Source organism: Hevea brasiliensis, chromosome 14 (assembly GCF_030052815.1).
Source record: "Hevea brasiliensis isolate MT/VB/25A 57/8 chromosome 14, ASM3005281v1, whole genome shotgun sequence".
NCBI lineage: Eukaryota > Viridiplantae > Streptophyta > Magnoliopsida > Malpighiales > Euphorbiaceae > Hevea > Hevea brasiliensis.
In genome coordinates, this window is record NC_079506.1 from 19,685,849 (window position 1) to 19,709,816 (window position 23,968).

Sequence of the window (23,968 nt, forward strand, 5' to 3'; positions counted from 1 at the left end):
TTCAATACATTTTCAGTTCGGTTCTTCATTGTTTCAATTCCAGTTTGGTAAGGTTCTAGGTTCTTTGATTTTAGTTCAGTTCGATACGGTTCTGGTTCAATTTTCAATTCTTAAAATAATTTTATATAATTATTTTTTAAAAAAGTTATACTTAAATTAACGTTTAAGTTTTGAATTGAATTATTAATATATAATATATCACATAATATAACTTTTAACTATTTCTAAACTATATAATTTTTAACTATAAGGTACATATATAATTTAAGATTAAATATATTATATAATATAATAGTATAAATATATCATATAATATATATTTTAACTATTTATTAATCATATAATATTTAATTATAAGATATAAATATATATATATATATATATATATATATATATATATATATATATATATATATATATATATAAGATAATTTTGTATATTTATAGCTAAAATTATTAAGAAAATATAGAAAAATGAAATATAATATTAGGTTGTATTTAGTTTATAATTATATATACATATATAAATATATATAATTATATTAAAAGTATAAAATATATCTAAAAAAATATAGAAAAAAATATATATAAATTTAGTTTTCAATTTGATTCTGATTGGTATGATTTTGGTTTGGTTTCGATATATTTTCAGTTTGATTCTTATTGAAAAATCAAAATTGAATCAAAGTATTGAAATATCTTCTGTTCGATACAGTTCCTATCGGTTCAATATGATTTTTTAATTCAATTTGATTCCCTCAAAAACTGTGCACAAGCCTAGCACCACCAACCTAATAATTTCTTAAAATTTTTCTAACTCATTAATTTACAAAATAAAAAAAAAGTGAAATTTTAAAAAAAATTTATATTCTTTAAAAAATATACTCTAAATAACTTATTATTTTAAAATTAATATTTTTAAATATAGTGTAAATAATTTATCCTCATCAACTCAGAAGCTCTTTCTACGTCTGCTCATACGTCACATGCTTATGTCTACTTTCAGTGGTGAGCATTATAGTAAGCTTGGCTACAATTATTGCACACTCCAACCACCAGCAGGCCCTTGTTTGGATAAAATCAATTTCCTTTTTCTAATATCCAAATAAATAAAGGAAAATAATTTTTTTCTTAACTTTTATTTTCTCTCCTTAAAATTTTTTTCCTTTATTTTCTTACTCTCTAAAATAATTTCATATCAGGTTTGAAATACAAGGTAATATATATTGAAATTGACAAGAAATACACATTACTATGTACATATACTGAGTAATATATAGTAATATGGGATGGTCATATTATATCTTTTGAAATAATATGACGTAGGGAAGCGGAGGTGACGAGAGGTGATGGGACATTGCCCCAGCCTATATAAATTATTTGCAGGCAAAAATTTCCAAATATCTAAATTTGTATTTAATGCATTAAATTAACCCATCAAACCAAACACAACAGAAGTTTGTCTCCACTCTCCAGGATCCTTATAAATGAAGTGTCTGGCAAGTGCGTGTTGCAAGTGAAGAGAAAAACCTAAAATCTCACTGCAAAGGCTTTTTTCTTGCTCACTAATTTTCACTGCTCAACTTTGCTAGCGACCTCTAGCTAGCTACACATATGGAGGATTCCCAAGCTTTGCACGAAACCCAATTAGTATCTGAGACCAATTACCAGCCCAAACAAAAAGACATCATCACTTTCATGGATGCTGAATGGTATAATGCTGCAGCTGAATGGTATAATGCTGCAGCTGAAGGCCAAATTGACAAATTCAAGGATTACACAGAGCCTCTAGATCTTTTGCGTACCCCAAACAAAAATACAGTCCTACATGTTTACATCACAGCAGTAAAAAAGGAAACGGAAGAATCCATTGAATTTGTTAAACTAGTTATCAGCAAATGTCCATCGCTGCTATCTGAGCCCAACATCAAAGGCGAAACTCCGCTGCACATTGCAGCAAGGTTCGGGCACAAAAATATAGTTGAATTTCTTATTCATAGCATCAAGAAGGCTCAATACGAAGACCTTGAGAGAGGCGCAGAGGCGTCAACAAGTGCTAAGATGCTGACGAAGACAAGCACAGATGAAGACACAGCCTTGCATGAGGCAGTGAGAAATAATCATCTTCAAGTGGTGGAAATATTGATTGGAGAAAATCCTGAATTTGCGAACATAGCTAATGCCGCCGGAGAAAGCCCACTTCACCTTGCAGCGGTGAGAGAGAACAATATCATTGCCTCTAAGATATTGGAGATATGTCCCTCACCGGCATACAGCGGTCCCAATGGTAAAACAGCTTTGCACGAAGCTGTTATAAGTAAAGATGAAGGTACGCTTCATTTCCGCTCAGTTGTGAAATGCACAAAAATCATTTTTCTTCCCTATTTGCAATTTTATCCCTTAATTTTATAATTATTTACAATTTTATCCCTTACTTTTATAGATTTCATCCCTTAGTTCCATCTCTCTCTCCCTCTCTCACACATTTATGTCTCTGCCTCTCTCCTTCATTTTTGTATCTCTCTTCCTCTCTCTGTATCTCTCTCTCTCTCATTTCTATCTCTCTTCCATTTATATTTCTCTCTCCGTCTCTCTTCCATTTTTGTCTCTCCCTTATTTCTCTCTTTGCCCTCCTCTCTCCCTTATTCATCTCTCCCTCCTCTTAGCTCTTTTCTCTTTCTCTCCATGTTTCTCTCTCTATCTCCTTTACTGATTGTCTATCTCCTTCGTGCAGGTATAAAAATGGAGAGGGAGAATAGAGCCATAAATGTATGAGAGAGAGAGAGAGATGGAAAATGGAGAGAGATAGAGAGAGGGAAAGAGACAAAAATGGGGTAGGTAGAGAGACGGCAAGGGAGATGAAGAGATGAAACTGATGAATGAAATTGTAAATAATTGTAAATCTAAGGAATGAAACTATAAATAATTGTAATATCTGAAGATTAAATAGTAATTTATCTCAAATATTAATGTCTAAAATGGAGGGAAGGATCTTAAGTGTGTTATAAAAGCAAAACTAGGGAACTAAATAGTTTAATTTCTAAAATATAAAGATTCAACTGTTATTAATCATAAAATATTAGGATTAAATAACAAATTTACCTTTAAGAAAACTAAACAACCCTAAGAGTTTGTTTGAATACAGCTGATAACTGTTAACTGATTGATAAATAACCGTTAACTAATAGATATTACTATTAGTTGATAGTTGGTAGTTAGTAGCTAAAAATAGCTGATTTATGTTAAGTGTTTGGTAAAACTACATTTAACTGTTACTGTTGATGTGTAAAATGACTAATAAAGGCATGTATCATATAATTTATTTTATTATTAAAATAAATATAAAATTATAAATTTATTATATTATATTATTTATTTTATTATTAAAATAAATATATAATTATTAATTTAATATATTATATCATTTATTATATTATTAAAATAAAAATACAGTATTGATTTATTATATCATATTATTTATTTTATTTTTGAGATAAGAAAATAATTAAATTCTTTAAAAAAATAATTAAATAATATAAAAAATGTAGTTATAAAATAATAAAGTAATTTTATAATTGATAAAGAAAGAAAATCTTATAATTTTAAGTTTTTTCATAATAAATAAGTATTTTATATTTTATGTTATTAAGAGAAAATATTTTAACAAAATTACAATATGTTAATTAAGATGTTAAGATTGTAAATGAAAAAAATAAAGGTAAATAACATTAATAATATTAATTTTCGAGTTATATGAAAAAGAATAATATGATCTAAATAAAAAAAAAATCAAATTAGCTTTCAGCTGATGAGAAACAATTTTATTTTTAGAGTTTATACAAACTGAAACTGAAAGGTATCATATCAGTTGCTTATCAGTTCTATTTTTTTAAGCTTGCTAAACACTTTAATTCACATGTTTGAGTGTCTATCAACTATTAGCTATAGCCAAAAGATGAACTAAACACCCCAAAACCTATAGCGAATAAAAGCCGCTAACGTCTCTTCTTTCTTTGTCCGCCAAGTTTTGTTTCACCAAAATGACTAGCACAAAGAGTTTTGGTTTTTTTAGAAGTACATGGTTGTAAATAAATCAAGCTATTTGAATTCAACTTCAAAAATATTTTCAAAATTTTAGTGGTTCAAGTAACTTGCGGATTGAGTTTAAGGATCATAATAATCAATTTGAGTGTTTCGCGGTCCGATATTTTAGCCATTATTAAGTAATTATACCGCTTCGAAATTTGTTTTTGTATTTCTTGAAAAGTTGATATTTATTTCAAGTTTATTGCAGATTTGATAGGAAAAATACTTGAAAAAAACAGTAGTCTGACCAAAGAACAAGACAAAGAAGGATGTACTCCTCTGCATTATGCTTCCTACTTCAATCTTCTTCAAATTGTGGAAGTGTTATTACTAAAAGATGGTAAATCTGCTGCCTATATTGGCGATAAAAGCGGAAAAACACCTCTTCATGTTGCGATTTTCCACGGCAATAGCCATTTAAAGGTGGTGGAAAAAATTATGTCAGACTGCCCAGATTGCTGCGACCTGGTTGACAATAGAGGCCGAAATGTTCTCCATTTTGCTGTGGAAAGCAGGAGTTTTGAAGGAGTGAAAACTATTACTGAAAAACCTTTCCTGGCTAACCTAATAAATCAGAAAGATAAAGATGGGAACACTCCGGCCCATCTGCTTGCTACTTATGGCTTTGAACACTGTTGTCTTACAGAGCACCACCTAGTTGATAAAAAGGCCATCAACAATGAAAATTTAACTGCTCTGGACGTAGTGGTAAAAACGAAGGATGAAAGCAATATGCCATTTCTGGTACGCCGACTTAATTTTATGCCTTTACATCATCCCACAAATTGAAGGCATTATTATTATTATTATTATTATTATTTTCAATTTAGCTTTGATTGAAATTTTAACTTGAAATCTCACAGAAAACACCGTGCCAAAATGAAAAATTATTCATTTCTATTGGTAAGCATTGATTTGTTTTGGAACAACACAGTTAATGAATTCATGTTGCAGGGATGGACAAAGAGAAAACTAAAGAAGGTTGGATATAAACCAGGTCGGCCTTCAATTATCCAGCTCGCAGAACGTGATAACATGTCAAGACTCGACAATGAGCTAATCACTGAACTCGAGAAGACGAGTCAATCCCATCAGATAGTAGCCACCCTCATAGCAACGATAACTTTTGCGGCAGGTTTCACCTTACCTGGCGGTTACAGTGATCACGATGGCCCCGACGAAGGAACAGCAAATTTTAACTAGAAGATCAGCCTTCAAAACTTTCCTTGTAACTGATACCCTTGCGTTTGCCCTCTCCATTTCTGTTGTGCTTATCCACTTCTTATTGACATTGCAACCATCCAAGAGAAAGTACTTTAATCTATTCGTTGCGGCTGCTTACTTCACTTTAATTGCTATGGCATTAATGGTGGTGGCATTCATGACAGGTGTGTATGCAGTGATGCCAAGTTCCTCATCAGGTCTTGGGGCTACCATTTGTGTCATCGGAAGTTGTTTGGGCTTATTGTATTTCTGCGTGCTCAAGGTTACTTTCTATGATTAACTGACTAATACTTGGACTGTTGTACAATTAAAGAGCAGTGTATAATTAGAAAAATATGTAAAATTAAGACGGAAATTATTGTTCTTGAAATTTATGAATGTATAATTTGTTGTTTATTTATTAAGGATTTTTCTTACTTACACTTGATCCACTATGAACTCAAAATAAACGAAGTATGATGGAATTAATTTATTAAATACATGAGTCTCATATAATTATATCTTGAGTTTATGATAAATTCAATCTAAATAAAAATTTCTCATTTATTTGTTGGGAGTCGATCTAGTCCAACTCCGTCCATTCAGATTTCAACTAGCATGCAGAAGAAGTTATCGAAGAGATGGAATAAGGCGGTGACTGTAAGGCAGTGATTGCAGAAGAATTTAGAAGTTAAAATGTTTTAGAAAAATTATTATTTAGTCCCTTAATTTTAACGAAATAAACTACTTAATTTTCTTATTTTGAAAAATATATGATTTAGTTTTTGTATTTTTTTATATACTTTTTAGTCCCTCCATCAAGTTTAAATCAAGTTTTTTTTTAGTTAATATATTCAATGAAAAGAGAAATTATTATTACAGGGACTAAAGATTTCAAAGCGTAGAAAATAGAGGGACTATATAATTATGTATTTCAAATTACATGGACTAAATCGAATTCAAACTAACACCTAAAATAACCAAATGAACTAATTAAGAGTAATTAAGTGGATAAAAACACATAGAAACTAATACTAATGTATTTTTCAAAATATGAGAATTAAATAATTAGTTTTATTAAAATATATAGACTAAATAATAATTCTCCCAAATAATAATAATAATAATAATAATAATAATGAAAAATTATAAAATAACATCTAAAATTTTAACTTTAATTTACACATAAAATAACTGACTTTTATATAAAATTAAATTTAAATTATAAATAGCTATATTTTATTTTTTTTTTAAAATACTATTTAATCCCTCTATTTAATGATGCTAATTACTTGGTCTCTTATTTTGAAAAATATATTAGTTAGTCATTATATTTTTGTTTTGTCTACTCTTTAGTCTCTCTGTCCATTTTAAATCAATTTTTCTATTAGTCAATATATTTAAAAGAGAGAATTTGCCATTACATAGACTAAATAGTTTTAAACTTAAAAAATAAAGACTAAATAGTTTTAAACTTAAAAAATAAATGGAATCTATAGCTGTATTTTTAAATTTACAAGAATTGAATAAAATTTAAACTAACACTTAAAATGACCAGAGGGATTAAAGAGTACGCGATATAAAAATATAGAGATTAATTAATTGTGACGCCCCTTACCCGTCCACTGTATAGCCGAGCAAGAAATGCCACATTCGGTGCCGGAGCACCCTATCTTGTTTTATCATATCTATTGTAAGCTTTTAATATCATTTAAAAGTAGTAATCCATGTCTAGTGATGGGGCGAATCCGCAAGTATACTGGTCGTCTCAAGTAATAGAGTGATGAGTCAAGTATCGTTCCCATGAGGATTTGCCGTTTGAGTATCAAACTATGAATGAAGCGATTATTTGGGCTAATGATTAATGAATAAGTGGTAAATGTAAATGAGCAAAGTAAATTGATTAATCTAATTAGAATGGGTAAAGAGCAAACAAATAAATTCTAAATCTAGTTTGCATTTAAACTAAATTAATAATGGATAATTTAAATCAAAGTCTAATTATGTTAAAAGTGATTCCAGAGTTAGGGGTTTATACATAAATTAATTGAGATTTGTCTTGGGTATTCCAATTTTAAGGGAAAAATAGAGTTTGAAGGAAATTGATTCTAAATTCCTTTGATATCTTTTTCAAGCACACCAAAGTGTGTTCTAAAATAACCAAACCTACTTTCGTATGTTATTTGATTACTTTAAAACCCATTAAGTTTTGTAACCAATCATTAATTCCTTTTAAAATCCTAGTTTATTTCTAAATCTAGGTGATTTTAAGTTCCAATCCTTGATTATCTATCAATGACTTTCACCTTTCGGTCCTTCAATCAAAGATTAACACAATACCCAATGGGTACCAACATTAGGTAAGTAAATCAAGAACACAAGGAAGGAATCAAAACTCGTATTTATGTAAAATAAGGAAATACCCAATCCAAATCCACAAATTAATCTAAAACATATTTCCCAACTCTGAAATCTAAAGAGTTTACTCATTCATAATGGTATTTACAAGAAAGATTGATGGAAAAAACATGATAAGAGGACTGAAATAGAAAAACCCAGGTAGAAGAACTCAAAACTCTGATTTCTGGAGCTCCAAAAGGTGGTTGCAGCAGCTCCTCCCCAGAAAAAATGGCGTTCTCCTCTCTCTCTATTTATATTTCTTTCCTTTTTGTTTCCTCCCGTTTCCTCTTATGGCAAAAACTAGAAAATGATGAATTTATATGGTCCTAAAAAGTTTCCCTAAAAGTAAAAAGGAGCCAAGGAGTGGATAGGAAATGAGGTGTAAAATTATCCAAGTCAGCAGCATTATTCACGTTCTAGCAGTCTGCTTAGGGTACGACTTAACCCTAAGCAGCTTCTTAGCAAATTTCAGCCTCTGGTTGCACTGTCTGCTTAAGGTTAAGCAGACCCTCAGCAGATCTCAACAGACTTGGAATAAAATGGACTTTTCTGCTCATGCTTGACTTGTGCTGCACCTTAAGCACTGCCGCTTTACCCTAAGCAGGATCTTAAGCAAAGTCTCAAGCAAATTTTGGCTAACTTGCTCTTTCAAGGCTTGATTTCTTCAACTTTCCTCCATGCTTAAAGAACTCCAAATTTCTTCAAATCACTTCCTAATGCACTCATTAATCTTTGATTTGCCACAAAATCCTATCAAAAACAACAAAATTATAAAAATCAAATATAAAGTATCTAAAGTTAACAAATAAGCTAAAATAAAGCTAAAAACATAAAATATACTAAAATATAAGGGCAAAATGGATGCAAAACTACCATAAAATGCCCATATGAAATGAGTGTAACATGTAAAATTTTTTTTTTTTATAACTTATTTCTGTGGAGACCCGGACAGAGCCTCTCCTGTTTTATTAGCATCTGGCGGGTTCCACTAATCACCTGTTAACATGTCCATATTCATTTCACACATTTCTATATCATATTCTCTTTTATCATATCATTTACAATTATTTATGAGATCTAAAAATGAAGTATCATCTACTGCATTCATATAGAAATTCATAGATAATAAATTACAAGTTTTCATTCCAATCTCAAAGTTTAATTACAAGTCCAAAATGAAATACATCATAACTAGACATAATGAACCAAAATACTAGTCTATACATGGGCCCTACCAAAATACAAAAGACCGGTGAGGTGACTCTGGACAGTGGCAGATCTGGTCAAAGCTGTGTCAGTGCACTACTGGTGGTGGTGGTGCTGCTGGGACTGATCTCCAGTACCTACGCGATGGAAAACCAAAGCGCTAAGCATAACGCTTAGTGGTGCATAATTTATAATAATAATAATTTAACAATTGAAAGAATATCTGCAAATCATAATTTCTAGGTCTTTTACATTTTTATTGCTCTTTGGAAGCAATTAACATTATCAGGATCTTTTATGATTACTTATTGTATTTTAAGTCTTAATTAATTTTTATTAATGCTCAAGAAACCTATAACAAATTATAAAAGCTGGATGTACTGGTGTATACTGGTTAGATAGCCATATGTCTATCTAGTATACGTCTGTCAGGCATGAGGCCAGCTGTCTGGGTGCGAGACCCGCTGTCGGATAAAGTAGGCACAATGGCCAGTAAGTAGGCATATAGCCTGTAGAGCAATCATACCAGACATATTTTGTCAGTTCATGATTTTCTCAGTAGGCAGTACTGCATCTGTAGTCCCTAATTGGTATACCGATTTATCCAAACTAAATAAATAAGTCTAGGTATACTATGGGCAATTAAACATTTTTAATTATTTTAGCACTATTCACTGTTACTATTTTCTGGTACTGTTCAGTGGTACCATTAATTTCATATTAATAGGACATTAGTCCCAATTTACATATTCATATCATTTTTAATATTTAATTTGAAGGAACGGAAGCGTGAAAAACACAAGTTTATACCATTGAATTCAAAAATTTTCACTTAGGGTCACATGCATCATGCAAGATTTATTTTTATCTATTTAATTTCAATGATAAACAACATATTAAAACTCTTTTAATATGTTTTTGGATCTGTATTTGCCATTTAAGATTTTAAAATTAACCAGATTAATTTTAGAATCCTAGATTAAATCAAGAACAAACACACTAACCTCTTGATGCACTGCAGTGTATTTGCGCCTTTGAGATTCGTCTTCAGGACACCAGATGTTGTCCCTCTAGCTTGTCCACACCAAGAACACCTATGGCAGCCCTTGAACAGCTTCTAAAGCTTTTTCTATTATTTAGAAAATCAAGTTCTGCCTTTTAAGAGATTAAAGATGTAAACAGGACACTAGAAACGATTTCTAGTATTTTTAATTCAAGAGATTGTTTGTTAATCTCTTGGAAAGATGAGAGAAGAAGATGAAGAAGAGAGAAACCTTCTTGGGTGGCAGCACCAAAGAAAGAGGCTGCTGGTTGTGTTATTTTCTTTTCATAACATCACTTATATAGCTAGGTCAACACATTAAACCCTTGCCACATGTCACCCTCTGATTGGTTCTAGGTTTAATTGACCCAATCACATTGTGCCAAGTGTCAAACCTATATTTAATCTTAATTTTAATCATCTTACATGATTAAAAAACATTTAGCAAGCTTATGTGTAGTGCCATGTGTCACCATCTTATGGTGCCACATGTCACCATCTCATGGTGCCACATGTCACCCTATGAAATGACCAAAATGCCCCTGTGTCTTAATTTTGAGTTCTTAACCCAAAATAATTATTTCTCTTCTTCTAATCATTTTATATCAAATATAAATTAATTAATTAATCTCTATTAATTAATTTCTCATTAATTAAATTCATATTTAAACACTTTAAATATAAATTTAACTTATACTATACATCCAATAATCTAGGTTTGGTTTCAAGTCATGTGATGCATACATTTTGCATAATCATTTAAGTTTAATTTCATAGCCATTTTATTTGATTATTAGTCACTTTTAGCTAATTTCATTAGTTATTTAGTTAGTTTTTCATAATTATCAATTTTGGATTAATTTATAAATTTTACTTTGTTTTGTAGGAAAAATGGTGTTTTTGAAGGACTAAAAAGAAATTTTACTTTTGAGGAATGATTTCTGCAGCCAAAGATATCAAAAACAAGTTTCAAAGTTGAAGTATGCATTGGCCAAATTGCGCATAACTTGCCGCATAAGTTATGCAGATCTGCATAAGGAGAAGAAACACTGTTCCAATACCTGCCGAATTGTGCATAAGTTGCCGCATAACTTATGCAGATTCGTACCTCCCTTATGCAGCCTCACAGAATTGTGCATAACTTATGCGCTTTGTCATGCAGTTTCGCATAAGAGAGCCAGAAACCAGCCGAAAACTGCATAAGGGACTGCATGACTTATGCAGTCCACTTATGCAGTCTCACAAAGACTTCATTAATGAGCTGGCAGAAGATTCCCTCAGAAAATCTCACCTCAAACACACCATTTTAGAGCTCTATTTCAGAAAAAGTTATAAATAGCCCCTTATCCCATTTTAGAAGGGGAGGAAGAAAAAAAAGGGGAAGAAAAGAAAAAGGAGAGGGCTGCAGCTGAAGGGTCACAAACGTCTCCCATACCATTTCCAACCAGATTTGGAGATTTCTTTCTTTTCTTACATTTTTCCTACCTTTCTAGTATTGGGTTTTTTGTTTCTTAGCTTAGATTAAAGCTTTATTTCCATATTAACTCACAATATCTTGTAAATATTATGGATAGTGAGTAGTTTTAAATAGATTCTGGAGTAAGGGATGTAATATTTGAGATATTTTGTGGATTTTGATTGGGTAATCCATATTTTGTGGTCTTAATGAGTTTTATTCATTTATTGTGTGCTTAATGACATGCTTAGTGTAGGATCCCATTAAGTGATGTTCTTAATCCATGGTTGAGGCACCGAAAGGAGAAAGCCTTGTGATAGATAATCAAGAAATTGGACTTAATTAACTTAGATCTAGAAATAGACTAAGGATTAAGAGGATTTACAGATTAATTAAAGAATTTAATGGGTCTTAATTAACTCTAACTCCACGAAAGTAGGATTAGATTGATTAAGGCACTCTTTGTCTCACTCAAAAGGGTATTCAAGGGATTTAAGAATTAATCTCCTTAAAACCCGTAAGTTCCACAAGATTGGATAACCAATTTAAAATCCCAAAATAGCTTGAATATGAACTCCCGAACTCCGGAATTGCCTTTTTATCATTGTTAATTTCTAATCGAATTTAAATGCTTGCCATTTTAAATTTTGCCATATTTCAACTTGCTTATTTCAATTTGATGCAATTTTAGTTTAATTAATACATTGTTGGATAGATTATAAATCTCACACACATAGAATTCACATCTCAATAGCCATCAATTTATTACTTTAATTTCAAAAATAGTCCAAATTAGTTAGAACTTTTATATCAAAAATTTAATCATTAACACAACTCCTCGTGGGAACGATATCTTTTCTATATTACTTGTACGACCCGTGCACTTGCGGTTGGGCCACATTAAGTTTTTGGTGCTGTTGCCAGGGAGTTGTTTGTTTAAGATTGAATTCTTGATTATTTTTGTTGTTTATAGTTTTATCTTTGTTATCTTTTCATTTTGTGTTTGTTTGTTCTTTTTCAGGTACTCTTAATCTTTTATGAGAAGAGCTAGAAGTACAAGTGACACATCCTTATTGTTTAATCCTGAAATTGAGAAATTTTGTAAAGCCAACAAGAAAGAAACCAGAAAAAGGAAAGAAGCCTTGAGAGAAATCAAATTGAAGGCATATGGCTGATGAAAGAATTAGAATTGGTGGCGGTAATGCTGAAAATGGTCGAAACAATGAAAATGTAGCCCAAGGTGAAGAAGTTGTAAATGCTAATGTGCCTAGGGGAAGTATGATGGATCATGCTTTTCCTCGTTTTGATGACTTGAGAGAAAGTATAGCAAGACCAAGAATTGATGCAAATAGTTACAAGATGGATTTTGGGGTTCTTCAAATGATTCAAAATTCCCAATTTGGGGGACATCCTTCTGAAAATCCATACACACATCTAAAGAAGTTTGCTATGATTTGTGATATGCAAAAATAACCTGTAGTATCTGATGATGCAGCAAGATTTAAGCTATTCCCATTCTCTTTGAAGGATAGAGCATTGGATTGGCTTGATTCACTACCTCACAACTCCATTACAAATTGGGAGCAACTCACTGATGCATTTCTTGCACAGTATTTTCCACCAGGAAAAACTCAAGAATTGAGGAATCAAATGACAGCTTTTAGACCAAGAGAAGATGAAACTCTCTATGAATCATGGATGAGATGGAAGGAATTAGAGAGACAATGCCCACATCATGCCATTCCAAAATGGATGATAAACCAGAATTTCTACACCAATGTTACTCCTGCAATTAGAGGGATTATTGATGCTCAAACAGGAGGAGAATTTATTATGAAGCATGAAGATGAAGCTTATGAGCTATTGGAGAAAATTGCAAAGAATACTCATCTTTGGAGTAGTCCAAGAGGACAAGCTCCAACTCAAAAGCGGCAAGCTGCTGGAATGTATGACCTTGATCCATTTAACATGATTAATGCAAAGTTTGATGCACGTATAAATGTTTTGGCTAAGAAGATGGAAGATTTAAGTATGTTGGTTAGTTCATCATCATCATCTGGAAGTTCACAACAAGTTACTTATGGTGAAGGAACTGCCAGCTGTGGAGTAGATTATGGAGAGCAAGCTGTATATGTTGGTAATTATGGAAACAAACAAATGGGGAATCCTTACTCTCAAACTTATAATCCAACTTGGAGGAATCATCCCAACTTTTCATGGGAAAATCAGCAAAGTCAAGTTCCAAATCAGAATTTTCAACCACAACAGCAACAAGGAATTCCATATCAGCAAAATAGGCAACCCTTGCCTAATTTTCACCAAAGAAACATGAATCCTGCACCTCCACCAAAACAGCAAGAACAAAGTTCCACCACAGAAGCTTTATTACAACAGATTCTTGCTAACCAAACTAAGCATGATGAGGAGATGAGAGAGATGAAAGCAAGGCTAGAACAGATGCAAACACATAACAGAATATTGGAAAATCAGATTGCACAACAAGCATCTTCCTCAGGTACCAAGTCTTTTGGAAAACTTCCAAGTCAACCAGAAAACCCAAGAGAGAAGTGTCAAGCTATTACTTTAAGAAGTGGAAAAGTTGTAAATAATGAGAAGAGTGAAAAAAATGAGAAAAGTGAAAATAGTGAGAAGAGAGAAAATGAGAAAGAAACTGATGAGGGTGAAAAACAAGAAAGTGAGAAAGAAAGTGCAGAAAAATGTAAAGAGAAAATTGAAGAAAAGGAAGAAAAGTATATACCTCCAGAGCCTTACAAACCACAACTTCCCTTTCCACAAAGATTTCAAAAAGCCAAGCTTGATAAGCAATTTGGAAAATTCTTAGAGCTTTTGAAGAATCTATACATAAATGTGCCTTTTATTGATGCTCTTTCACAAATGCCCTCTTATGCAAAATTCTTAAAAGAAATTCTCTCAAACAAGAGGAAACTTGAAGACCATGAAACTGTAGCTTTGACAGAAGAATGTAGTGCTATCCTCCAAAGGAAACTTCCTCCAAAGCTCAAGGATCCAGGGAGTTTTTCAATTCCATGCCACATTGGGGAATCATGTTCTACAAAAGCTTTATGTGATTTAGGGGCTAGTGTTAGCCTTATGCCCCTCTCCATTTATGAGAAGCTCAATATGGGAGATCTTAAGCCAACCCACATTTCTCTTGATTGGTAGTGGATCAATTAAGTATCCTGAAGGGATTTTGGAGAATGTGCCTCTGAAGGTTGGGAAGTTCTATATACCTGTTGACTTTGTCATCTTGGACATGGAAGAGGATTCTAATATTCCAATTATCTTGGGAAGACCCTTTTTGGCTACAGCAGGAGCATTGATTGATGTTAAGGGAGAAAAATTGACTCTTAGAGTTGGTGAAGATCAATTGGTTTTCAATATTAATAACACTATGAAGAAGCATCATTCTGAAGCTGATACTTGTTTAAGAATTGATATCATTGATGAGCTGGTTGAAGAACACTTCAGAAAGAGATATCCAGAAGATCCACTTGAAAATTGCTTAGTTCATGGAGAAGGCATAGACTATGACAACCCTTATGTGGCTGCATATGCTCAACATTTAGAGGGAAGTCCACCATTCATTTCTGCTCCAGTTTTTTAACTCACACAAAAGGGAATAGTAGAATCTAAGCAACCATCATTTAAGGAAGAAGATGCACCTAAGGTAGAACTTAAGCAACTTTCTTCTCAGCTCAGGTATGAATTTCTTGGCACTAATAACACTTATCCAGTAATTGTAAATGCAAATTTAAGTACATTAGAGGCTGATAAGTTGTTAAGAGTGTTGAGGCAATTTAGAAAAGTTTTAGGATATACTATAGATGACATTAAGGGAATAAGCCCACACTTCTGCATGCACAGAATTATTTTGGAGGAAAATTGTAAGCCATCTATTGAACATCAGAGGAGGTTGAACCGAAATATGAAAGAAGTTGTTAAAAAGGAAATTTTGAAGTTGCTTGATGCAGGGATCATACACCCTATCTCAGACAGTACTTGGGTGAGCCCAATACATGTTGTCCCAAAAAAGGGTGGAATGACAGTGGTCAAAAATGAAAATAATGAATTAATTCTCACCAGAATAGTGACTAGTTGGCGAATGTGCATAGATTACAGAAAATTAAATATAGCCACTAGAAAAGATCATTTTCCACTTCCCTTCATTGATCAAATGTTAGAAAGACTGGCTAGGCATTCTTATTTTTGCTATTTAGATGGATACTCAGGTTTTTTTCAAATCCCTATCCATCCAAATGATCAAGAGAAAACCACTTTCACTTGTCCATATGGAACCTTTACTTATAGGAGGATGCCATTTGGGTTGTGTAATGCACTAGCCACTTTTCAAAGGTGCATGATGGCAATCTTCTCAGATTTCATTGAAGATATAATGGAGGTTTTTATGGACGACTTTTCTGTTTATGGATCTTCATTTGACATATGCTTGGCTAACCTTTCTAAAGTTTTGCAGAGATGTGCAGATACTGACCTTGTGTTAAACTGGGAAAAGTGTCATTTCATGGTTCAGGAAGGGATAGTGCTTGGACATTTGGTGTCTAACAGAGGAATAGAGGTTAATAAAGCCAAGGTTGAAGTGATAGAGAAGATGGCTCCTCCTACCAATGTCAAAGGAATTCGAAGTTTTCTAGGACATGCCGGGTTCTACAGACGCTTTATCAAGGATTTTTCTAAAATAGCTAAACCTTTGTCTAATTTGTTAAGTCATGACATACCATTTGTATTTGACCAAGAGTGTTTGGATGCCTTTTGCAGGTTAAAGCAAGCTCTTATCACTGCACCAGTCATGCAACCGCCCGATTGGAGCCTACCTTTTGAAATTATGTGTGATGCTAGCAACTATGCAATTGGAGCTGTTCTTGGTCAAAAGAAAGGACAAAAAGGCTTATGCTATTTATTATGCTAGTAGAACACTGGATGAGGCTCAAACAAATTATGCAATAACTGAAAAGGAATTCTTAGCAATTGTCTTTGCATTGGAAAAGTTCAGACCTTACATTATTGACTCAAAGGTGGTTATATTTTCAGATCATGCAGCCATCAGGTATTTACTCCGTAAAAAGGAGGCTAAACCTAGGCTCATTAGGTGGATTCTGATGCTACAAGAGTTTGATTTAGAGATTAGAGATAAGAAGGGAGCTGAAAATGTAGTTGCGGATAATCTTAGTAGGTTGAAATTGGATGATGAAGAAATGGATGAAGTCCCTATTGATGAGTTTTTCTTGGATGAACAACTTTTCTCTCTTGTTGCTAAACTACCTTGGTATGCAGACTTGGTGAATTATCTATCTTATGGAGTCTTACCTCTAGGAATGACATGGCAACAAAAGAAAAAATTTTTGCATGAGGCAAAATTTTATAGATGGGATGATCCTTTACTCTTTAGGAGATGCTGTGATGGTTTAATAAGAAGATGTATTCCTGATGAGGAGACACAGAGTGTTATGCATCATTGCCATGCTTCTGATTATGGAGGACATTTTGGAATCTCTAAAACAGCTAGTAAAATTTTGCAAGCTGGTTTCTTTTGGCCAAATCTTTTTAAGAATGTGAGGAAATTTGTGTTGGAATGTGATAAATGTCAAAGGAGTGGAAATTTGTCAAAAAGAGATCAAATGCCCCTAAATGATATTCTTGAAGTGGAATTATTCGATGTCTGGGGAATAGATTTTATGGGGCCATTTCCTCCTTCATATGGTAATAAATACATTCTAGTTGGAGTTGACTATGTGTCAAAGTGGGTGGAAGCTATTGCAACTCCAACTAATGATGCTAGAGTGGTAGTGAAATTCTTGAAGAAATTTGTTTTGAGTAGATTTGGAGCTCCAAGGGCTGTAATTAGTGATGGGGGTTCATATTTTTGTAATAAGCAATTTGAGAGCTTAATGAGGAAGTATGGTGTAGTGCACAAGATAGCTACCCCATACCACCCTCAAACTTCAAGTCAAGTTGAAATTTCTAACAGAGAACTCAAACATATCTTGGAGAAAACAGTGAGCAATTCTCGGAAAGATTGGTCTATCAAACTAGATGATGCTTTATGGGCTTATAGGACTGCTTACAAAACCCCTACAGGAACTACTCCCTTTAGGTTGGTGTATGGTAAGTCTTGTCATTTACTTGTGGAGCTAGAACATAGAGCATATTGGGCCATTCAGACCTTGAATTTTGATCTCAATAAAGCTGGTGAGAAAAGGCTATTGCAACTTAATGAACTTGAAGAATTAAGGATGGATGCTTATGAAAGTGCCCGTATTTACAAAGAAAGAACTAAAGTTTGGCATGATAAGCATCTTAGAAAAAAGGAATTTAAAGAGGGTGATTCAGTTTTGTTGTTCAACTCAAGATTGAAATTGTTCCCTGGAAAACTTAAATCAAGGTGGACTGGTCCATATAGAGTTTCTAAGGTTTTCCCTTATGGAGCAATTGAAATTTGGAGTGAAAAATCTGGGAATTTTAAGGTCAATGGGCATAGATTGAAACATTACATAACTGGAGACCCAATAAAGGGAGCAAGCTGTTATAAGCTCTCCAATCCCTCACCTTTTTTTAGTGAAATGCATGAAGAGTCCAGCTAAGGACTATAAATTAGCCCTCTTGGGAGGCATCCCAAGTTCTTTTATTTTCCTTTTGTTGATTTACTTTTATTTACATTGCTTTTGTTTTTATCTTAAATCTCCCCAAATTCAATTTTTGACATTGTTGAATCTTGTCCCTTGTAGATGTATTTCAATGGAGGAAGGTTGGTGAACTGCTGGGGAGTGACTCTTAATCTGAAATTATGTCCTTCAACTCTCCTAGGATTGATTCATTTTCTTGCATAACACATGCGGGTTTGCTACTTGGTTTATGCAGAAAAATGAAATTTGCAGCAAAGAAGGGTCTGCAGCACATGGCTTATGTTTCTTTGTGAGGTTGGGTGTGTAACTTTTAAGTATTTATGCTTATCATGTTAATATGATGGTAAGTGGGTCATGTTTGTAGTTTTAAGCTTATTTGGGTTATGAGATTCAAGGTGGACATACTGCATTTTCTTGGCATAACTTGGGGAGTCCATTCTCATTTGTGGATAGATGCAACTTTATGCAGATTTTATTGAGTCTTAATGTGCTAAATGTTGATTGGCAGAATTTGAATTGAAATGGCATGATTCACAAATGCCTCTTATGCAAAACTCACTTCTACAAGCTTGTTTGATGCAATTGTGATGGATTTTGTATATATTGATGGGTTTTTGGGTGATAATTTCTCATGATTTATGCTTTATAGAATTACATTTATGCATTCTAGTGTATTTTTCAAACTTGCAATTCATTTTCAATTGTAATCTCAATCTTGTTGAATTGTGCATAAGTAACTGCATAGCTTATGCAGCTTTTAGATCACAAATTTTGCCATTTTCTCATCTTGCTAAAAACTGCATAAGAATGTGCATAGCTTATGCAATCCCGCATAACCACAATTCTTGCCATTTTTCATCTCTGTTGCAAACTGCATAAGGATGTGCATAGCTTATGCAATTCTGCATAGCCACATTTTTGTCATATTTCATATCTGCCGAAACTTGCATAAGTGTGTGCATGACTTATGCACTTCTGCATGACTTCAAATCCTGCATTTTCTCTTTCTGCCGAAATCTGCATAAGGAAGTGCATAAGTTATGCACTTCCGCATAACCACCAATTCTGAATTCCAAAAACCTGCCGAGACTTGCATAAGGGAGCGCATAGCTTATGCACTTCCGCATGACCACACTTTCTGGAAATCAAAAACTTGCCAAGACTTGCATAAGGAGAGCGCATAGCTTATGCACTTCTGCATGACCAATTTCTCTGAAATCCAAAACTTGCCGAGACTTGCATAAGGGAGCGCATAGCTTATGCACTTCCGCATGACCACACTTTCTAGAAATCAAAAACTTGCCGAGACTTGCATAAGGAGAGTGCACGGCTGATGCACTTTTGCATGACCACAATTCCTACACTTCCATTTTTAGCCGAAACTTGCATAAGTCAGCGCATAAGCTATGCACTCTTGCATAATCAATTTTTCACACTCCTTATCTTCCACCGAAACCTGCATAAGAGAGTGCATAAGTTATGCACACCCATTCTCCCCTTATGCAGTTTTACACATGTTCTGTTCAAATCAAAAAATTTTTTTCGGCATCCACTTTCCCACCTCCACTTCCCGACGTTCCTGTTCACGCCTTTCCCCCCACGACCATTTTTCTCGGCATCATCCTTCCTCTCCACTATTCTTTTCGCCGCCTTTGCCCTAACTTCCCTCTGCATCTTTTACTTTCTCCATCACCTCCTCCATTCTCACTATCGACAACCCCATGGAATCGCCTCCTCATTCCCCTCAAACCTCCCCTCTCCAAGTCTCGCCCTTGGCAATGCGGCCTCCCAACCCCGATTCCCCTCCACAAGAAACCCCTCCACCACCTCCCACAGCCACTTATAAGAGAAAAATCAGGTCAAAATCCACCTGACCCATGGCTTCTGCACCTCCTCTCACAAAACGTAAAGAACCACCCACCACTCCACTATCAGAGCCTCCACCCAAAAACCCCAAAACTTCAACCTCCACACGACATGAGGCTGGCATTTCTACCTCTACCCCACAGGCCAAATCACCCTCTTCCAGCAAAAAGCAAATGTCAGCAGCATCACAGGTATCAAAACTACCTTGGCCCCTTCCTGATGCAGCTCACAAGGCAGCCTTTAAGAGACTTAAGGAAAGGAGGGTGCAACCCACAAGGTACATTTCTGCGGATGCCCTCCAATCAGTTGGTTTATTTGACAATGTTGTTGCCTACCTTAATGGCTTAGGTTGGATGGAATTTGTGCATAAGCAAGAAATAGTTTATCCAGCTCTAGTTTTGAAATTTATTTCCTCATTCTCTGCTACCCTAAAAATTGCATGAGATAGATTACAAGCCAACTATGAAATTTAGATGTTTGGGGCAAAATAGAGAGCTATCATTAGACCAATTTCATAGCATTTTTGGGTTTGCAATTGATGGACTATTTAGGGTACCATATACAGGCGTAGAGGTAGCAAACAAAGGTGTTTGGAATGCTGCTCAGTTTTGGAGGATTATCACAAACCAACCTCAGAGTTTTTCTGCTGGCAGATCCAAGACCTCTCAAATACTAGACCCTGCACTTAGATTTATCCATAGGCTTATTGCTAGCACTATCTTGGGCAGAGGAACTAGTTCTGGTGCTGTTGGAAAATCTGAATTGTTCATGCTATGGTGTGCTTTTCACAAAGTCAAAGTTTCTCCTGATTACTTCTTTTGTGAGCATGTGTTACATATTGCCACCAAATCCATAGGTGACATAGTCATGGGTGGGCTCATAACTGTTATAGCCAAGCATTTTGGTTTTAATCCGGGAGAGCATCCTCTACCAGCACTTTCAGACACTCTATATTTTGATGCTACACACCTATCCAAAACTGGATTCAGTTTGCCACCTTCTGACACTGCACAACCAGCAGCAGACACAAGACCCACTGCACAACCAGAGGTACAATCTATCCCACCAGTCCAACAACATTCTGCTGAACCTACACCACCCACTCGATGCACGCAGGACATCCCGGCCAGATTACGCACGACCTACACCTTCTGCAGCTGAACCCTCTTCATCCACAGCACCTCCTCCCTTCAACACTAAAGCCTTATTCACCTATCTTGAAACGCTTAGTGATGATATATATTTTGTGGATAGAAAGCTTGAATCTGGTCTTGATACCCTCAAGGATCGTCATGATCAACTCTTTGATTTTGTCATGGAAACCAGAGATAAGCAGAAAGAATTAAAAGAGATGATGAAGCAGCTCATGGTTTTTCTGGGAATGCCACCTCCACCTCCATCACCTCCTCCAGAACCATCACTTCGACAGCAGCCAGCTCCAACCAGTCCTTTAGCAGCATCTTTGGACAAGGGCAAAACAATGGAATTAGATTAGTTTTTATTTTGCTTTTGTTCAAACTTCTAGGCGTTTTTCTTTTTGCATATGTTCAAACAATTTTAGTTTTCCTTGAATTCTGTTTTTCTTGAAGTTCTATTGGATGGCTATTCCATTAGTTTTTCATTGATTTTCATTGCCTTTACTAACCTTTTGTGCATACTTGTCCATACACTGTATATATTTGCATGCTTCTATTGGTGTTTGCACATTTTTCCTTGCTAATCATCATGCAGCAGCTTTTGAATATATTGCACGGGCTGTGAATCCCCTTATGCAAATGTTCTGCATAGCCTGTGCAGTCCTTATTGCCACTCATGCAGAACCGCACAGCTTATGCCCCCTCCTCATGCACCAGTTCTGTACAGCATTTTATTCTGCATAACCTATGCAGCTTCTTATGCATCACCATTATCTCTTGAATTCTCATCTGCTCTATACCTGGTAACTCATTCTTTTTGCTCTTCTATTTCGCAATTCCTGGTAATTCCTGTTTACTTTGAGTTTTGATAATGCACTGCTTGAGACATTGAAGGCAATGTCCAATTTTGAGTTTGGGGGTGTGCATTTTGATTTTTGCTACATTTTGCACATATTGAGTATAGGAACATCTCATCCCATTCCATTTACATATATTGTAAATATTTTACATATACATCCATACATACATATACATAACACATTTACACACACATTATACATCACTTAGAAATTGTACACATTGCACACAAATAGACAAATAGATTTCCCCCATTTAGTTAATGCATTGCTCATTTTTAGGAATCATGCATCATGCATTAAAATCTTTTGCCAAATCCCTTGAGTATTGAAAAGTTGCCTATGAGAGTGATTTGACTTACCTTTAGTTAGGTTTGTGGATTGAAAGTTTCCTAAGAGGTGCAAAGTTTTGAAGTGTCTATCCCTTGCCTATATCTTCTTAGCTAAAAAGCCACCCAACTAGTCCTTTAGAGATTGGAGTGTTTAGAGGGAGTTATTGGATATAAGGTAGTTAAATGATGTCTCACTAATCCTAGAACAAATTTTCTAAACCTTTCAAGGCGAAATACCAGCTTGTACTTGAAAAGAGAGATGATTAGGCATTCTTTGATTTAAACCTTCTCATTTTAAACCTTTGGCCCTTTTCCTAATTAAAATTGACCCTTGCAAACCCCTTTGAGCTGTGTTATTCCTAATTTTTCTTAAAACCCTTATTGCTACCTAGCCAATGAACCAAACACTCCAACCCTTTTCATGAGAATAATTATTTATCATAGTAGGTACATAAAAAAAAAAAGAAAAAGAAAAGAAAAGAAAAAAATATATACAATAAAAGAGAGAAGAAATGCTTGTCATCTTGTAAAAGTGCTAGTATATGTGCTTTTCATTATTGCCATTCAAATTGAAAGAAATCTACCCAAAGTATTAAAAGAAATGAGTTTGGGGGTGGCAATTTTAGGGACAATCATCAAAAGAAAATGCAAGATACAAGTTTAAAATATCAAAATGTCCCTCCATTTTTATATGTTTTGTAAAATATGCTAGCACTTGATAATTCTCATTGCGTATTTCTCCCCTCTATATATATAAAAAAGAAAAAGAGAAAAAAAGAAAAAAAAATATAATAAAATAAGAAGTGTACCTTATGTTTCAAAATTGAAAATATTCTCATGCTATTGAATTCTTTTTTACCCCTTTTTCTTCTTAGCCTCATTTTGAACCCCATAGCCCCATTACATCCCTAAAAAGGCCTTTGATCTCTTGATAGTACTTGCTACATTAGTGGAGATAGGAGTAGGGAATTTGCCTATGGGATTGGAAAATTATCCATTCATTCAATTCTATCATTCTATATAGAGACACTTTGACTATTGATTGTCCTAGAATTCCTTTTGAGCATGACTCTCTCTTTTGATTGGTTGGTTTGGGAATTTTGAATGATAATTGACTTGATGGCTAAGCGGTGAAAGCTTGGATAAGCATTAGATTCTTTGCATTTTGAAGGATAGGTATATGGATTGCTGGTATGGCTAAAGATGTGTTAAGTTATTTTAGTAGGTGATTTTCATAGCTCTTTGGATAAGACACCCCAAAAAAAAAAAAAATTTGCATCACATTTTAAAGTTTGCTTCAGGACAAGCAAAAGCTTGAGTTTGGGGGTATTTGATGCATACATTTTGCATAATCATTTAAGTTTAATTTCATAGCCATTTTATTTGATTATTAGTCACTTTTAGCTAATTTCATTAGTTATTTAGTTAGTTTTTCATAATTGTCAATTTTGGATTAATTTGTAAATTTTACTTTGTTTTGTAGGAAAAATGGTGTTTTTGAAGGACTAAAATGAAATTTTACTTTTGAGGAATGATTTCTGCAGCCAAAGATGTCAAAAACAAGTTTCAAAGTTGAAGTATGCATTGGCCAAATTGCGCATAACTTGCCGCATAAGTTATGCAGATCTGCATAAGGAGAAGAAACACGGTTCCAATACCTGCCGAATTGTGCATAAGTTGCCGCATAACTTATGCAGATTCGTACCTCCCTTATGCAGCCTC

General features: G+C 34.0%; 2 protein-coding genes and 1 non-coding gene across 3 annotated transcripts; 2 read left to right on the plus strand and 1 right to left on the minus strand.

Moving 5' to 3' along the window:
- Window positions 1-1,614: 1,614 nt before the first annotated feature.
- On the plus strand, window positions 1,615-4,507 carry LOC131172861 (ankyrin repeat-containing protein At5g02620-like). Its single transcript, XM_058134396.1, has 3 exons — window positions 1,615-2,329; window positions 4,295-4,426; window positions 4,500-4,507. Exons 1-3 carry the CDS (start codon window positions 1,615-1,617, stop codon window positions 4,505-4,507), a joined length of 855 nt encoding a protein of 284 aa, XP_057990379.1.
- On the plus strand, window positions 4,505-5,674 carry LOC131173315 (ankyrin repeat-containing protein At5g02620-like). The gene is made up of 2 exons (XM_058135446.1): window positions 4,505-4,830; window positions 5,041-5,674. Exons 1-2 carry the CDS (start codon window positions 4,525-4,527, stop codon window positions 5,287-5,289), a joined length of 555 nt encoding a protein of 184 aa, XP_057991429.1. The 5' UTR covers window positions 4,505-4,524; the 3' UTR covers window positions 5,290-5,674.
- Window positions 5,675-13,028: 7,354 nt separating this feature from the next.
- Window positions 13,029-13,135, minus strand: LOC131173507 (small nucleolar RNA R71). The gene has a single exon (XR_009143823.1). It is a non-coding gene; the product is annotated as a small nucleolar RNA R71 (small nucleolar RNA).
- Window positions 13,136-23,968: the final 10,833 nt, after the last annotated feature.

Bases quoted from the DNA above. Each gene is read 5' to 3' on its own strand.
- LOC131172861 (XM_058134396.1), top strand. From the start codon at position 1,615: ATGGAGGATTCCCAAGCTTTGCACGAAACCCAATTAGTATCTGAGACC. The intron at 2,330-4,294 runs GTACGCTTCATT...AGTTTATTGCAG, and splicing joins TGTTATAAGTAAAGATGAAG to ATTTGATAGGAAAAATACTT.
- LOC131173315 (XM_058135446.1), top strand. From the start codon at position 4,525: ATGTCAGACTGCCCAGATTGCTGCGACCTGGTTGACAATAGAGGCCGA. The intron at 4,831-5,040 runs GTACGCCGACTT...TTCATGTTGCAG, and splicing joins AAAGCAATATGCCATTTCTG to GGATGGACAAAGAGAAAACT.